Raw genomic sequence first — 17,588 nt, forward strand, 5'->3', positions numbered from 1 at the left:
TTACTTCACAGCCTTTTGCTTTGAGGAAGCTGTCGTCTACTTTTAACTGCACTCGTCTTCTTGCTACATACTGTTTCTGCTCAAGAGAGGAACTGTATCGCACCTTCCCCCTCCTCCAGCTTTTCCTCCTCATCTGTATCTCTGTCTTTGCTGTGTTGTTAATTGTCTAACATGCTCTCTGTTCTTTTGCTTTCTGTTGAAATAAAGGTGGTGAGCAGCGTCCCATAAAGGCTAGCAGTGCCATGCTGGCTGCTGCTCGGTGAGCCCCTGGAAGTGAAGCGCTGAGACCCGTAACACACCTCCACCTGGATCCAGGGATCATCTCTCCTCACTCCCCCACTCCCAGCTTCTGTCCAACCTCTCACTGCAGAAGACGACGACGACAATGTGACTACTGGACTCTGTCAGAACCACGTGAGCTGCTATTATGGATCTGAGAATCAGCATACATTGAATCAACACTCATCCAGGTAATTTAGCACACTGTGGCCTGCATACACAACACTGCTTTAACTGCTGATATGAGCTTCTTAGAAGTTCACACTTGAGTTTAGTCTTTGGGAACTCCCTTTCAGTCCCTCCAGGATTTCGTGGCCTTTTTTTGAGATTGTTGCAGCCCAAAATGCCTGATTTTGCGGGAGCTTTTGTAAAAAAATTTATAAAAGTTGCAATGTGATGTTTGTTGCAATGAAGTTGCGGGAGACAGTGAAAGTTGCAAAAAAGTTCTGATTTTTTATTTTTGTATAGTTCTTTAAAAATGAAAAAGGAAACTTGTTTTGGGGAGAATAAAACTACTCTGGGCTGAGTTTTCCTAGTAACCTTACCAAAAAGGCTCAGGGTGCTGCAAATGTTGGTATAATATGAAAATGGCTGGTGGATTTAAGACAAAAAATTATAATTTATTGAATGAATCAAATTTGAACATATGTGTCAGCGGCTTGTTGATCTTTACATTGTTAGTTAATTTCCTAACCTGGGCTGGGACACACATTCATACGGTTCGATAATGTACTTATTGGACTTTAACTTATCATTGCACTTACAATAACGAGCGTAGCTGTCCTCAATTTAGGTCATCCTGTACGTCTCATCTCCGGATTTTCCTGCATCCACCGTGTGTGATTGTGTGTGTGCGCGCATCAGTAGTGGGGGGAACTGAGCAGCCTCGCCCGCTGCAGAGAGCCGACAGGATTGAAACAGCAGCCGCTGACTTTTAGAGTGAAAAAACGTTACAGCGTACATTGATGTTAAAATGTATACAGGTTGGCAGGGCGGTCTGAAATTTTTTGCACAGTCTTTCACTGTACATTTTGTTGATAAATGTGAGATGTTCGAGTCTCATCTTCATATTGGAAACAAGCTCTCTCTCACTCCCGCTTGGTCAGTGGCACTCAGAGTCACATTATACTGACATAAAGTCTGGCACCTGGGACTGCTGGGATTGGTTGAAGACGCGGGAAACTCCGGTTATTGGTCAAATTTGCGGAAAAGTTGCGAAGTTGCAAAATTGCGAGTCACACCAAAGTCACGGTGATTGGTTGAATTTGCGTGAATTGGCGCGATTGCGACATCGCGAAATCCTGGAAGGACTGCCCTTTGAGTTGCACAGGTTTTTTTTTTTTTTTCTTTTTTTTTTTTTTTGTATATCATTATAAATAAATTATTAAATAATTTCCCCCTGAGATTATTAAAGTATTTCTGATTCTGATATATTTTTGGCCACTCAGTCACTTCCTCTATCTGGAAATTCATGGCTGGAGTTTTTTGTGTGTCAGCTGATAAAAAGGACCAAGAAACAGGAAGTTGGACAGTAGTGTGAAACAGTAGTGAGAAAAGAGGACTGCACAGTATAGTGTACAGTAATAAAACCATCATTAACTTGACTGTGCATGCTGCAGCTTATTCAAATCAGTGATAATGTTTCCGATATAAAATGGTATGGTTTGTATTTATACTTTGTAAAGTACATCTGATTAGGTGTCTGTGAAATGGAGCTGCTTTTGGCTTTGTATTAAAATTTGGAACCTGACGTGTCGATTAGTTGGTTAAATGCATTGTCTTGCTCTCCAAAAAAAAAGAGGCTTTTTATTAGTTTTCACTTTGAACCTCAACTTGAGTGCCTACATTTGTTGACATTGTTAAGGCATTTCTTTTTTTCTTTGAAGGTTTAAAAGCATATTGTGACATTTAAGTGGCCAGTATAATTAGGGGCCCTTTCTTACACCCGGCACAGCGCAAGGCCCGACGCAAGTGTCTTTGCTAGACCGCAGTTGTCAATTTCCTGTCCCACGTCCTTTTAAAAGCACGACCAGTTTTTAAAGCAAATGCACCTGCGCCCATCTGTGCGTCCATGGGCGTGCTGGTCTTACAGAGAGGTGTGTTCAGGTGCATTATTGGCGTATTGCTATCTTGAGGCAGAGGAAAGTGGTCGCGGCATTGACCAACAAAAACCTGGTCTAAAGTCAATAACCCAGCATTTCATTATTATTTTAACGCCTGCTTCACCTCGTGGAGATTTGGAGGCATAGTGCTCGCGTGCTTTTACTTCACGCACAAGCAGATCAGTTTCTTCTCCTGAAAATCTCTTGCTTATTTATATTTATTTAACTGTGCATGTAACTCCCACAAGGCTGCATACCAATTTTGGTGTTGATAGAATCAGAATTGACAAAGTTCTATTCATTTTACTGTTTTTTTACATTATGCAAATTAGCAAAACATCCATCATAGCGGACCTTTATGGTCCAAGAGGCTTTTTTGTAGAGCACATCGAGATGCAAATGTGTGAGAAATTGGACTTACGGTGTGAGGGGCGTGGCCTTTCCAAAATCACTTATTTGATCGTTAATTATAGTACCATCGATTGGGCCCATCATTTCCAGTCATTGGGCCAAGTTTTGTGATTCTGGCTCATTCCAGCTCAAGGCGATTTGAGCCGCGGCGGAAGACAACGAATAATAATAAACCGGAGCAAAAACAATAGGGTTCTACCCCTTCGGGGTTTGAACCCTAATAAAGGAGCATACAGTAGAAAACAAAGCCCAACGTCTAAGATAGAAGGAAAGAGAGAGGAGAGGAGAGGAGTTAAAATATGTGGCTAAGTAATTGTCTGACCACATGTGTCTGCATGTGTACGTATCTTATCCAGGGTTTTTGTCAGGAGTGTGTGGCAGTCTCGCTCCCATTTCCGCTCTGGAGCAGAGCGGTACAGGAAGGCTGGCTGGTTGGCTGGCTGCACAGGAAAGGAAATGGTCTCTATCTAACAGCAGATGGAGGACAGCATGTGCTTACGCTGCAGAAACACACGCATACATACAGGCACGCATGCATGCAGTCCTACACACATAAGGAACAATGTACAACTGCAGTAGCTTTTATCAAGAGTGTGACCCAGATCGCACATCGCAATTGTCAGCAGTGGAAAATTAAGTTCTAAGTGAATGGGGAAAATAGAGGACACTCTGAAGTTTTCAAATGTTTTTATAATAGCAAAGACATTTTCTTTTTGCTGGAAGGTTGTTTTGCTCTCTAAAGCTTCTCTCAACGTATTTATAGTTTACATACTGCAGTGCTGCAGTCCCCTGTAGCTCTTCAACCTTCAAATTTCCTTTCACCTCAGAAACACAGTGCTGGGTCAGAATGTATTTGCACACGGGCTTTTGCTTTCACTAGCATTGGAGTGTCGGCAGGATTTCGTTCACCATACTGAAAAAGTTCAGATTATATAAGGTATGAAAATGACTTTCAAATACTGTCTAACCTTTTTTTTCAGTAAAACCAATCTGTCAGTTCCTTTGGGCAAAAACAGTCAAATATTTCGATTTAGCTCTTCAGTTTAGTTTTCTTTCTTGTCTCATAGTTATGAGCAGAGCTGAGATGACCCTTGTGTTATCTCTGTGGCCTGCAGGTCAAACACATTTGTCTGCTGTTGAGATTTAGTGATACCCAATGTGTCATCACCTCCTCCTCTTCCTCTTGCCCCCTGCCTGGTGTGTATGCCCATGATTTCTGACGGCCTGTCATGCCTCCATGCCTCTGTCAGGAGTTGTTAGTGGCTGGCCAGGACTCTCCCTGCATGTCGGCCCGTCTCGCAGAGCTTTTGTCAGCAGCGCGTGAGGACTGGATGTTGCATTTCCTTTTTCCAAGAGGGCAGAGAGTTCTCCGAGAGGCCTTCGACGTAGAATAGTCATTTGCTCTCCATATGGTGTGTGTCCTTTCTCATTCGTGTTACAAGCCTTCTTAGGAGGGAGGACAATGAGGCTCACTATGGTTCCCAAGGCCCCACTGAATGACTCATATTCCTATAGAATTCAGGCAGAGACCAAACAACAGGGTTACACAATCTTAATCAACAAAGTGCTGCTCATAATGTGCTCTGCAGGGGCCGTGATCCTGCAAAAGAGGATTGTGAAAAATGTGTTAGGTTGGGGTTTGGGTTTTTGGTAGCATAATTACTGTGCTACCACTTCCAGCTTCTCCTAGGGGGCAGGCTGCTGTTGGAATCAGCAATCGCTGTGAATATGGACTATGCCGTGAAAATACCAGTTGTTATTCTACTTGTTTGTCAAACCTGTTGTCACCGTGTGTGTGATAAGGGAGCATTAAATGGGCTGTTTTTCTGGAAGATGAAGTTAATACTGCAGTTTTGCTATGGAAACCGGAGCATTTCAACAGTAAAACCTTGCTTCTCATGCAGACAGTCTGGGGACATGTCATGAAACAGTCCTCGCATCCCTTTTTAAAGACTCACGTGATGGTTTTATAGTCTGTGTCTCCATTGAGCAGACAGGTCTGCTCAGTCTCTGCAGAGCAGCAGAGGAAGGCTCCTCATCCTCACAGCGTGGGCCGTTCACTTATCCCTTCTGGTCCCACATCTCCTCTCCTCCTCTTTTCCTCCCCTCAGAATCAAGTGGCTTTTTGTTCTCCCTCAGCAGTGCTTATCACTTGTTTCTCCACTGCTGCCTCCCCCTCCTCCCCATCCTTCTCTCAGGGAATGAAAGGCTATTTTGGGGGATAGATCTTGTCTGTCCTGTGCAGATCCTGAAGGACTGTGGTTATCTCTGTCTCTCTGTGTTTGGAAATGGTGGTTCTATGCAAGATCCTCCCTCTTTCTCTGGGGGGTGGTTTTCTACGAGAGCCAGGTCTGTTTAGCTTCGGTCTCTGTGTCAGCGCAGATGCTAAATAAATTCCATGCCAGTAGAAAAGCTTTGTGGATTGTCATCATTACAGGCACTGACAATGTAATGTAATTCAATTGAGTGAAGTAGGTTTCTTTATCCCACAGGATTTCTCAATTGCCTGTTATTTCTACGCTTGAATAACATGACATAAAAATGAGCCATACATTCTCAAGGGAGGCAGTCTGGTTGGTTGTAATGCTCTTTAAAACCAGGCTCCCAGACGCCATCTGAGTCAGCTGTTATGATTCTGCAAAGCACTATATTCTAATCTGTTTAATCCTTTTTATTGACCATTAAAACTTTCTAAAAAGGACCTCTGATGGATTTATGGTCAGTTAAAGATGTGATTTACCCATAATGTGACCACCAGTCATCATTGTTTATTGTTTGAGATTAATTCTGATGTGTAAGCTTCTAATCAGAAAGGATGTGGTTCCTGAATGGCTCATGTTTCTTCATTGATTCCTGTAAGTAAATGTAGGAAGAAAAAAACTGAGAACTTTTAAGTGAAATTCTAGTAGGCCTATTTTCAGATTTTTGTTTCTTATAACTATTGGTGATGATGCAATTTCACTTACTCACATCCCACAGCCTCCTAGACTGGTATCAATCTTCTCATCTAACTCTTTACAAAAAAGTGAGTTATTGTACTTCCCAAAAACTATTCCTTAAAATGTTACAGAAATAATCTCAAATACAGACCGTAGTTCCCTGGAAATCCCTCTTGTGGCTGACTGCATAGCACATCCACTTTGTGGTCAATTTGCCGTCTGATTTGTTTAGGTTATTGTTGGCTGTGCCTCACTTGCTGTTTAGATTGTGCGTGCACACTTGAGACATAGTACGGACATGAGGAGGTGCTTTTTTGCACATATAAAATGAAGTTAGGCACAATGCCCGTTTGCTTTTATTTGATAAAGGGAGTCTCCAGTTGTGGCTAATTGCTCTAAAGCTACTATGCAGTTTGCTACAACAGCTTCATGGATTTCCAGCGGACCACTTTCTGTGTACGTTGGTGTTTTTTGTTGGCCTCAAAGACAAGTATTTAAGATGATTTCTGTTGAATTTAAGCTTTTTTTTCAAGCTGTGGGAGGCTTGCGGCCTTGCCCTAATCAACTTCATTCTGCCCAGTTTTCCAAATATCGATAATTATGACTACTAGTTGTAATCATAAAACATGAGAATAACACCCACCTTGACAAATTGATCAGATTTATCCTTTAACCATTTGAAGAATGCAGGTTCAATATATATTTAGACCTCCAAAAAGGACCCTTGCCTCATATTCAATAACCTAAGACTTTACTAAGTTTACCACTGTATGTTACACTTTTATCCTCCTCTTAATAGCCTTACAAGTTGAGCAGTACATTTCCCATGCATCACCATGCTGACAGGTGCCCAGCTTTATATGCAATCCCTCCTTCTTCTCTTTCCCTGTACATGTCTCTTACACTAATATCTGTTCATAGCACAGTGCTGGCAATCACAGAGTGCTGGGTGATAATGAGAAGTGTCACAACGCCACTTTCATCATTTCCAGCCTGCTGCCGCGCACCACGCTGGCTATCGACGGCTCTGATTCCAGGCCGTAATTGCTCTGCCTCTGAATAATTGAAAGAAGGAAGGAGGTACATCCCAGAGGTGTCAAGGTGGGAGAAAGATGAATGCCTCTGTGTTCAATGCTGTCTGGTCTGGAGGTGTAAGGAGACCCTCACAGGGAGATTGCCTCAACACACATGATGGACCACTAGTAGAATGATTTCTGGCACAGTGGTCCTCAAACAGGCCCTGGCACATGTGTTTCCCATGGATCCCTGCTGAAGGGTTTGTGGATGTGTGGGTATGTGTGAGTCCCCCATGTGTGTGTATTTCATGCCAAGAAGCCAGACAGTGTAGCTTTGCATGCCAATTGTTAGCAGATTTGGGGAAGAAATGTTTGCATGTAGTGTGTGTATGTGCAGGGGTGTAAATCTGTAGATCAGAAGACTTAAAGACCTACTGGCTCCTTTACTGTGACAGTGTGTGTACGATACGCTTACACACATGACCGCGTGAACACACAGACTAAATGGCACTCAAACAGGCCGACCAAGTGTAAGCTCACATGTGGTGTTTGCTAGGGCAGACGACAGACTGGAGTAAATATTTACTACCGATTAAGCTCTTGGTTTCCATGTCTTACCAGAATGTGACAGTAGATTCTAAATGCTATAAACACTGAAGTCATTAAGTTCTACAAAGCCCATCAGCTGTGCTGAGTGTTTAGTCAGTTCTGTTTGTTTTGGTTTTCTTGTTCTTGTATTTTCGTTAGGCAATGTTAGTCCATTTCTGTGAATTGGTCCTACTATTATTTTGTTCAGGCACTTAGTCGGCCACCTAGTGGTATTAAGCCTGAAGCAAGAGTTAGGACCCTCCTTTTTAGAGTCATTCACACATGTGCAGGGCAAGATTGTGCAGCAGCAGGTTGAATCCTCAGATTGCAGTTTAGTTATTTGGTGTGCGTGCATCTAATGAACCACACCCAAGCTTTCATTCACCTGATCCATCTCTGTTCTGTGTTGTGGGTGTGAAGACTTAATGTAAAATAAATCTTTGAATGACTTTGGCAAGCCTGGTTTCTGTGTTCTGACTGGACACCCTGTAGAGGTTGCTACCGGAAATTAAGAACTACGTCCCTCATCACCCAGAATCCTTTTCACATTAAGTTCTACACCTAATAATAATAATAATCAAATGTTTTCAAGAGGATTATCGATATTCGCTTCTCATTGAGCACCGTGTTATTTTTAACTAATGTGCAGTAGCTAAAAGGCTCTTATTTCCAGTGAGGACTACTCTAATGGCAGTGCATTCATGGTGAGACACAGTAGCTGCCATATCTCATTCAACAGGATGTTATGGCCTGAACCTGGCAACCAACCACAGCTTCTTCTTTTTTTTTTATTCTCTGGCAGTCAGGTTAACATGGTTTCCTCTTTAAGCACATACTGTATGCATTTTCCCACACATTCAGCTGAGATCTCTGTGGGAGATGTTACGTTTGTTCCAATAGAGGTGGAGAGCTGACACTGCAGAGCGGAGCCAGCGGATCACCAAAGTCATTACCACTGCCACGGCGTCTGGGCGCCCTGGGAAGGAGGGAGGAATTGATTAATGGCAATGCCATTGAGCTCAGAAGGGGAGGAGCCCAGATTGGCAAAAGAGCAGCGCTGCAGAGTTGTCACTGTAAAATGGTGCTACAGATAGTGCTAGTGTGAGATACTGCAGGATGTGACACAGTACTAGAATTACTCCTGATGATTATAATACTTATCTTTACACATCTAAGTTGGATCTTCAGTAAAGAGAATTAAGTTGATGGAAGGATTTTAAAATTCCAGACTGACATGTTGAACGATTTTAGGACTCCATTATGGACAGTGGGCAAGTTACTTTAAAAATGTAATCAATTAATGAACGTATCACTTATCAGCAAAACTCCAAAGCCTCCATACCCACGTGTTGGATCCACTGTCATCATTTCAGCAAGTAGTCATGCATATACATATAAGTATTGTATAAACTTTCAAATTGTTAACATAAATGACATCAACATGAACAATTTACTAAGCACCAATACATGCTTAATTGTCTTCTACAACTAGTGTTTTTGGCTGCGTAGGTGTTTTTAACATTATACCAAACGCTCTCCTTCCCACTGTTTTTTCCAATTATCACTATTGTTCAGGAGCTGTTAACTCAGACGAAAGGTTGGATTGGCATCAGGTTCTCAGTGTATGTCTGTATGCTGGGTTTTCTTTTTAAATTCTTGATAAAGCCGACGTGTTTAATATCCCACAGGTGCCACGTTGGTGGCAGTACTGCCAGTCAGGTTACTATGGGAACACATTGTGAAGAACAGTGGTATCTACATTTTCCACAGTGTACTTTTTTTTAAAATTTAGAATGAATAGTGTGTCACAAGTGGAGACAGATGGCTCCTGTAGTTTCATTTTAAATGTAAAAACATATGCATGGACTACATTGTGTCAGGTTATGGATGTAATCTGCAGCAATAGGTGGATACGTTTAGAAAGAGCAACACTGATCACCTTGTCCAACTAGGTTACATTGCATGGGGAGTAGTCGCACATCTGTGTGAGCAGATGGACACCCTAGCTTCATTTCCTCAGTCAAGACTGTGAATGTAGTGCACTGTCCTTTAAATAGCTAACCCGGCCAGGTTTACACACTGAGGCTCCCCAAAGGCAGAGAGCACAGAGACAGAGAGACGTGTCGATATGAGGACGACCAACTGAAATAGAAAGCATGCTTCTATTCCTGCAGTGTTCTGGTCAAAACTGACTGATTTAAAAATTGATCATGCACTCATTGTTTTCTTTTAGAGGTTTTCTTAATTTCCGTCACATTAGATACCCAAACACATACAATTCTAAAAGTACTCCAGTGATTTTGTATTGCATTTAAAAAAAAAAGGTTGAGGTCCAATGATGCCGAAGAGGCTAAGGTATCCTGACTTTTAGTCCGTAAAATGGGTCATGCTGCAAAAAGCATTCAATCCTACACTTCCTACAATGCAAGATGATAACACCTTTGATGATTTTGGTAATTTATTGAAGTTGTGTACATTTTTAGTGGTCAGAGTCAAATATGAACAACCACATACTGTATACAACACACACACAAAACCTACAACATCACATTTTTCCTCACATATCTCCTCTCTGCCATGGTAACCAAACATTATACAACTAAACATTTTACACTGGTTTCTGTAGTTACGGAAACAAACGCAATATAGCATCCAACCACAACATGACTCGCTATCACACTGATTAGCTTCGCTGTATAAAAAGGACTTCTCTATTTTGCTCACAGGTGACTATTATTAATGTTACATTCTGGTCAACACTGACCCACAACCACACGTGTGTAGGACAAAAATGTCATAAGAAGTTAACTTAGCTGCACTTGAGAGTGTTTCCAGTCTTAAAGGGGTGGTTCAGAATTTTGTATATAAGACCTCATTTCCAAGTTAGCCAGTGTGTTATTTATCAGTGGAGACCGTTTTCAACACTTTTCATCCAGTCCTTCCAGTTGCAGAGTTCGCTGGTGCTAGGCTAGCGCAAGTCAACAGTATCTGCTAGCTCTGCCACTAAAAACAGTCTTACCCACTCCACAGTACACCCGAGGCAAATAAATTATAACGCCAGACTATCGATGTAAATGTCTGTGTTGATAGAATAATGTTAGGAATAAAACTACCCTTGCATCGCATTGCAATAGTTATACTTTGTTCCCTGTAGTTGGTAGCATAGGCTACAGCAGCGGTGGAGTGATATTACCTAGTCTACTGAGAAAGCCACTTTCCATGACTATCACACAAGTTTATTTACCTGCCGCTGCAATTTGCATGTAAACTGTCCGAGCTTACATGACTTTTCTGTCAGCAATTACCTAAAGTTAGCGGTTAGCCCAGCCAGGTATCTACCAAGAGTGTAGCTATACCGTTAGCTAACGTTGTCACTCTCCACAGTGCATTGAACTGTAACGTTATCTCCACTAACATTGTCAGTCTCAATCTATCAGTAGCAGCTAGGCTAACGTTATGAAAGGGGCTAGCTTTATTAGCTAGAGTAGCCTACCAAAAGTTATTACTTGTTCATCAGTAGCTGTTGGTGTATCTGGAAAGACGGATGGAACCGCATTCGTTGTCAGTGACTTGTGGTCCTTTAGATTGCGGGGGTTTTCAAAGTCGTCTGGTCTAAAAAGATCACTACACATTCGCCACTTGAGTAGAGTCTCCGCTGGTGTCTTGATGTCCAAGCCAGCAGCAAGAAGCCACAGTTGGTTTCTTTCTGGATCTCCCAATGGAAATTTGTGGAAACTTTGTGGTAGTAGTGTTTATTTTTTACAATTTCTAAATGCACACTGAATGACCATGTTGCCTAGTCCTTAGTTTCCAATTCAGTACCAATGTACTAGGCTACTACTAGGTGTCCCGACTGTAGTGTGCTTCTCTATTTACTTTTCGGCGCAGTACTACTAACCGGAGCAAAGTAAAATTCCGCCGCTGCTGAGAAACTAGTCCCTCAAAATGTAATGCGATCATTGAGATGCAAGGGTAGTTTTATTTCTAACATTATTCTATCAACACAGACATTTACATCGATATTCTGGTGTTATAATTTATTTGCCTCGGTTGTACTGTGGAGTGGGTAAGACTGTTTTTAGCGGCAGGCTAGCAGATACTGTTGACTTGTGCTAGCCTAGCACCAGCGAACTCTGCAACTGGAAGGACTGGATGAAAAGTGTTGAAAACGGTCTCCACTGATTAATAACACACTGGCTATCTTGGAAATGAGGTCCTATGTCCAAAATTCTGAACCACCCCTTTAATGCTAAGCTAACTGTCTTGTGGCTGTATCTTCATATTAACGTACAGAATTATGAGCGGTATCAATTTTCTCATCTAAATCTCCGCAAGACAGCAACTCTGTATTTCTTAACATAACATAATCTATGTCTGATTATTCTTTATAAACACTCAATTGGTTGGATCAGTTTTGGGCAGAAACAAAAAGGACAGCAGTGTTGAATATGCACAGAAGGCTACTGGTTGTTTTTTCTCTATTAAGCCATTTTGCAGGTTTCAGTTATTAAAAAAAAAAAAAAAAAAAAAAAACTTGTTACCTAAAGGGTAAATAGTTTGGTAGCTCTTTTCTCAGAGGACGCAGTGTACCTACTGCCCGCTCACCCTGTCATATCGCCCCTACACCCACCGCCCATTTGCCAAATTCCCCAGCTGATGTATTTGAAGAGACAGAGCGACTCTGTGCCCAGAGAAACCACATTCAGTGAAACTGACAGTGCTCTGTCTACGGGAAGACACGATGCCAGAGAACACCGTGTTTCCTGTCAGAGGCAAAGACAGGCAATTTCACTGTCTTATCTTCTAATTGTAACAAGCTTGTCCTTTCTGATAGTTGGGTTTCTGGGGCTAATTAGTGAGACAATAGCGGAGAGCTTCAGGGGTATCATTATGTCACTTTTAACCCAGACTGAAAGAATGACAGAGCAGGGAAGCACACCACAGGGAAAACACAAGACCACAGGGAGGGATAGCTCATCCTCAAAAACAAAACACTGTCAGGGAAGGGAATTTATCAGCTTTCTGGTTTGGGACTATAAACCACACAAGATTCTGTATGAGTCAGAATTCCCACACTGCCCTTTTCATGTTTGGAGCAAGGATAAAGAAGCAAAGAGAGGCCTTGTAGGTCTGCTTATATTCTCCGTTGCCTGTATTGTGATATGCCGATATCCGTGTACGTGTCCACATTTTTGTTTTCATGCTGTCAGGGTTGCAGGTATTCAGAGGTGGCAGGTTATAATCAGCGGAGACAGAGCTGTGAGTCACACAGTGCATACCAGGTGCTGGAGGTCTCCATGAACACATACCAGCGGCAGAGGTGTTGTCATATGCAGTAGGCCTACTGTATGTAATCAGGGCTAGGTGATACTTTTCCGGTATGATAAATGTATGAATATTGAATAATCACATTGATGTTACTATTGTTTGCTCGGTGGAAAAAAATGTTGTTTGCCACACTGCCACATGGGTTGGTAGTTCAAATCCAACACATAGCAGACATTGTTAGTCAATGTGGGTTGTCGTTTAAAGTCTGTAGCTTTTCTTGTGTCGTATTGTCTGGCTTTAACCGAGTGCATCTGTTATGGTGAAACAGTGATGTTATTTTATGCAAATACAGTTTAATTAAACCATTTGATTGGCTGTATGAAAAAAGTTCTCCATGTGCGTAGACTGAACACCAACGGCATTCTGACTGGCTAAAACACAAACACAGCAAGGTGCACAATCATCCCTCAGATTGCTGACGCCTCATATCCGAATCGTATTAAGAAGGGATCGCCTCACGTTCAATATGAAGAGGAGAGAATGTACGAGTACACTAACCAATAACTCTTTTAATGTACATATGACGTGAGTATTTTAGTAAGGAAAATATCCCCTCATATCCTGATTAAGTGTTAATAATTAAATGTTTTAAGTCTGCAGTGGTTTAAGTTAATAATTCTCATTTTGCCTCCATTGGATTTGAATATGGTGTTGAAGCACCTGTCAGTACATCTGAGGCCTCCCATTCTGCATCCCAGGACAACACTGACCCAGCGTGAGACAGAGCAAACTCTATGCTGGGTAACTCTGGACATGCATACCACTGAAATAACTGGCTGTCTAGCTGCTCAGGACAATGCCCTTCCCTAAGGCTACTTGGAAATGTCTCCTATCAGAAAATAAGGACGCCTTCGAACTTCCCCTAGGCTGACATCTCTCATGACCTATTTTCATTATGGCTGATGGTTGGTGGCTAGCTGCGGAGTGCTAAATGGAGAGAGGACAATACACAGATGAGAGCACACACAATGCGGCGATAGAGTCTGAGCCATGCCAAATCATGAGTGATACTAATGGTCTAATTTGAGACTTGTGGTCTTGGCTGGTTTATGCTGAGTGAGGAGAAATAGAGAAGAAGAGATTAGATACCAGAGGAATAGGAAGCAGTGTTATTTATAGTTGTGTGAGGGACATTTCCCCACATAGACGGAGGAAATGAAGTTGGCGATCCCCTCAGAGATGCTGAAGAGGTCAGGCTGGAGACCACTGCATTGACAAAATGGGAAAAGCTTTAGAGCAGGGGGTAAACAACCTGCGGTCCCCCGGGAGCAGTTGAGCCACACAGGGGCCATAACGTGACATCTCCAGAGGTGACGGAGGGGAAAAAGGGAGCCAGTAACTCCGAGACACTTGCAAGAAGCAGCAGCACTTCACCGCAAGACCCATCCTTAGGGCTAGCTATGAGCATGCTGCTGGCTGTCTCCGTTGAGCCATTGTACACACAAATAAACAACAGACACAGCATACATAAAATTCATTGCAGCTTGCGGAGTGGAAAGTCCCAATCAGCTCCTTGAGTGAATTTCCACATCACAAAACCTCAACTCTTATACACACAGAGTCCTACCCTAGGGGTTCACTCATTGTACTAACTCTAGCTCAATAACCTCCCCCTCATCCAGGCTTGTGACATTTGCAGAGAGAGCCTTAAAGAGAGGAGCAGAGCTGGAGAAGGGGGTAGCGCACTCCTCCTCTTCTCTCATTAGAATTCTCTCATCAGTCTTCCCCACGGAACAAGGGGAGCATGTCAGGGTTTATTAATCGTTCCAGGAAAAAATATTGACCTGGACCTTCTGCTCCCTCTGTCCCTGCTGCAGTCAGTGTCTCTGCTCTGCTGCCTCCACATTCCTCCGGTGTCCTGTCTGGACACATTACAGGACACTGCGGCACAGCGTGGAGGCTTCAACAAACAGTGTCTTCATTGACTATGCACTTGGCCTGGGCTTTCTTTACACCACAGCTGCAAAGACACACACACACACACACACACACACACACACACACACACACACACACACACACACACACACACACACACACCTGCAGCCTTGAGGAGACACTGCAGCACACTTTGCTCTGCTTCATTATGCGGAGGTAGCAGCTCTGTGCATTGCTTGGATTCCAACTTTTGTGAAAATAAAAAACACCTTTAAAAACATCTCAAGGCTTATTGGTTTTCAAACCTTACTAGCAGATTTCAAAAGAAAGGAGGTACAATCAGTGTGATGTGAAACCCATTCTGAATGCTCAAACATCGATTGGAGATGCTCCTCTATCCTCCCTCCTCTACATGTTTCTACTGGGAGAAAATGAAGGAATGATCAAAGTCACCAGGATCTCACCGGGACTCTGGACGGAACTCATGGTGCTGTCGGTGTTGCGTGCATATGTGTGTCTTTTGTATGTTATTATGGGGTTTGGGGGGGCAAAGAGCAGAGCACGAGGGTGTAGGTGTTAAGCCTCTTGCAGCCTGACTCTAGATTCCATTCCCCATGATCTGATACATCCAGTTTTTGCTCGGCTTAACCACTCATTCATTGTTCAATATCAGCTGACGTCCAGGCCTTTTGTTGGTGTGTGTGTGCGTGCATGCATGCATGCAATTTCTAATATATAGCACACTAAGACCCTGAACATGCTATATCCTTTTCTATCCATTTCAGCGTTGCATTACCACTGAAAGAGCTGAAGGAAAACAGCTGTTATCAGCTTAAAGTGGTATTTACTTTATCTGAAAATGCACAGATTATCATGAGCATATATGCCTTATTAGAGTAGTAAGGAGCATTGCTTTGGGTTGGGATGGTTGCATTAATGGCATTTGTGGACCCACGTGTAACCTTCTTTTTTTGGATATAAATTTAAATTAGAAATGTAAAAATGGATGTTCTCTTTTGGAATTTTTTTTCTCAATGGGTTGGTGAGAAAGCATGTTATTGTGGCCAGCCTTCTTTTTCAAATATTGGAGTATTGTGCCTCTATGTGGACATGTTGGGCATTACAATGTGAGCTTATGACAGGAGTAATGAATGACCAGGATATGAGTGTGTTGTTCCATTGTGCCTCCATGAACTTTGCACCGATGAGCACATTCCTGATAGCAACAGTCACATATAAAGAAATGTGCCTCAGATCTGTCAATAGCTTATGTGTTTCCTAAAGGGTGATATTATCCAGTGGCTGGTTCGCATGAGTCTTTACTTCGCAGACATGTCTGGCACTAAATTTAATATCCGTCTTCATTTTTTTCTGCAGTCACAATGGTCCCACTTCTGTTTTTGTTGGCAACCACAACAACATCAAATTCCACCAGCAATGGCAACCATACAAAAGGTAAGAACAATAAGAAAGGATGATGCACCTTGACATGTGAGACTGAGCCACACTGAACAAAGTGAGATATCAACAAAATACCATTGCTATCCACTGCAGTCATCACTTTTCCCTAAGATATGATTATCATTATGAAAATCGTCTTCCTCAGCGCATGCATCTGCTTGATAATAGCCTTTTCTCCCTCCATGTTATTACCGGATCACAATGAACTTCAGCAGCCCTGGTCCATAATTTACGGCTTATTGTGAGTCTTTATAAACACAGCTAATAGCTGGCTGTGTGGCTGTGACTCTTGGCTGAGTCTCCGTTCTAAGAGCCTCTCATACTGACAGGACAAATGAGCCGATGCTTATCCCTGTAGACAAAATACTGCAGAAGCCAGTAATTAAATCAGGCCTGCGACCAAAAGAGAATGTGGGAGCTGTCAAGTATTGATTTTGTTTGATCAGTTAATGCAATATACACATGGCTGAAACACGTGAACTCAGCCACGCATTTGCACACAAACATATGCACACATATCTTTGGCCTCGCTCCCTCTTCCTGCTTCTTTTGTTGACGGTGCTCCCTGACCCCCGGCTCTGCCTCTCCTTCTTCCTCAGAAGACGTTTCTTCCCCCAGCCACCACATCCTCCCCACCGTGCTGGTCCTGTCCCTGCTGCTGCTCATCATCGCACTGCTAGCCTGGTACTTCCTCAGGTAAAATCTCCCAGCCGTGCAAAGACTCACCCACCTCACCCCACTCCACTCCACTCCCCGGGCCTCGCTGACTGGCTGTGAGCCAGACTTGGGGGCAGAGCTCTGGGTGACAAACCCTTCCTCCTTTAGTCACTGAGGCGGGGCCCAGTCAGGAAGTGCTGCTAGCTGGCTGCCTCTCATGCTTAGTGAGAAGAGAGCAGGCAGCCAGGCTGTGACAGTGGACCTATACAGGCAACAGAAGAGAGCAAAGAACAAATTCTGTACCACATTCGGACTAGAGCACCGTCTTTCCAAGGCATCAGCTAATGAGAAAAAATAGCTTTTCAAGTTTCAGATGGTAAGATGAAGAGGCATTTGTTTGTGGCTACCTAGATAATTTGGGAGATATTTAGCATTTTATAGCTCTGATTAAAAAATAATGTTCAACATTTTCATTGAATCTTACGTTTTTGTCATTTTATTGTTTTTTTCGACAGGTTAAAAAACCAGAGAAAAGCAGTCGTCACAACAGTCGACAAGAAGATACCAAATGGCATCCTGGAGGAACAAGGTAATGTTGTTGTAAATTGGACATTGTGAGAAACGGTGAGACAGGTCGTAGATTGTGAGAGAGACAGGCTGGCGGTCAAAGGAAGCATAGTGAGAATGTAAAGGAGACATACAGAAACACGAGGCAAAGAAAGAGAAAGAGGTTAAGACGGACAGAAGGAGGTGTAAAAGCGGCATCAGCTTCATATTTGGAACTGTGCAGGTTGTTCCACCACTGCCTTGCGGTTGTGTACTTCCTTTGTTTATTGTGACGAACAGAACTCATCGCCACCTTTTATAGCTTTTTTGACACTGCATGTAGAATTAGTATAAACACCTCTGCTAGTGCAAAGACCAGAGCA

The 17,588-nt window shown here is 42.8% G+C and overlaps 1 protein-coding gene across 3 annotated transcripts in view; it reads left to right on the top strand.

Annotated features, from left to right (window-relative positions):
- Window positions 1–17,588, top strand: part of ptprea (protein tyrosine phosphatase receptor type Ea) — a 55,851-nt gene that overhangs the window by 25,490 nt on the left and 12,773 nt on the right. For 2 of the 3 annotated variants that reach the window (XM_031315086.2, XM_031315087.2), the window contains exons 2-5: window positions 208–470; window positions 15,919–15,996; window positions 16,602–16,698; window positions 17,175–17,248. In XM_031315086.2, the coding sequence (XP_031170946.1) occupies window positions 15,924–15,996; window positions 16,602–16,698; window positions 17,175–17,248 (244 nt within the window). In that variant the 5' untranslated portion in view covers window positions 208–470; window positions 15,919–15,923. Of the gene's footprint in view, window positions 1–207; window positions 471–15,918; window positions 15,997–16,601; window positions 16,699–16,819; window positions 17,036–17,174; window positions 17,249–17,588 lie in introns of those variants that run through there. The other variant, XM_031315089.2, reaches the window with a different exon arrangement.

The sequence above is a fragment of the Sander lucioperca genome, chromosome 22, assembly GCF_008315115.2.
Source record: "Sander lucioperca isolate FBNREF2018 chromosome 22, SLUC_FBN_1.2, whole genome shotgun sequence".
In the NCBI taxonomy this organism is placed as follows: Eukaryota; Metazoa; Chordata; class Actinopteri; order Perciformes; family Percidae; genus Sander; species Sander lucioperca.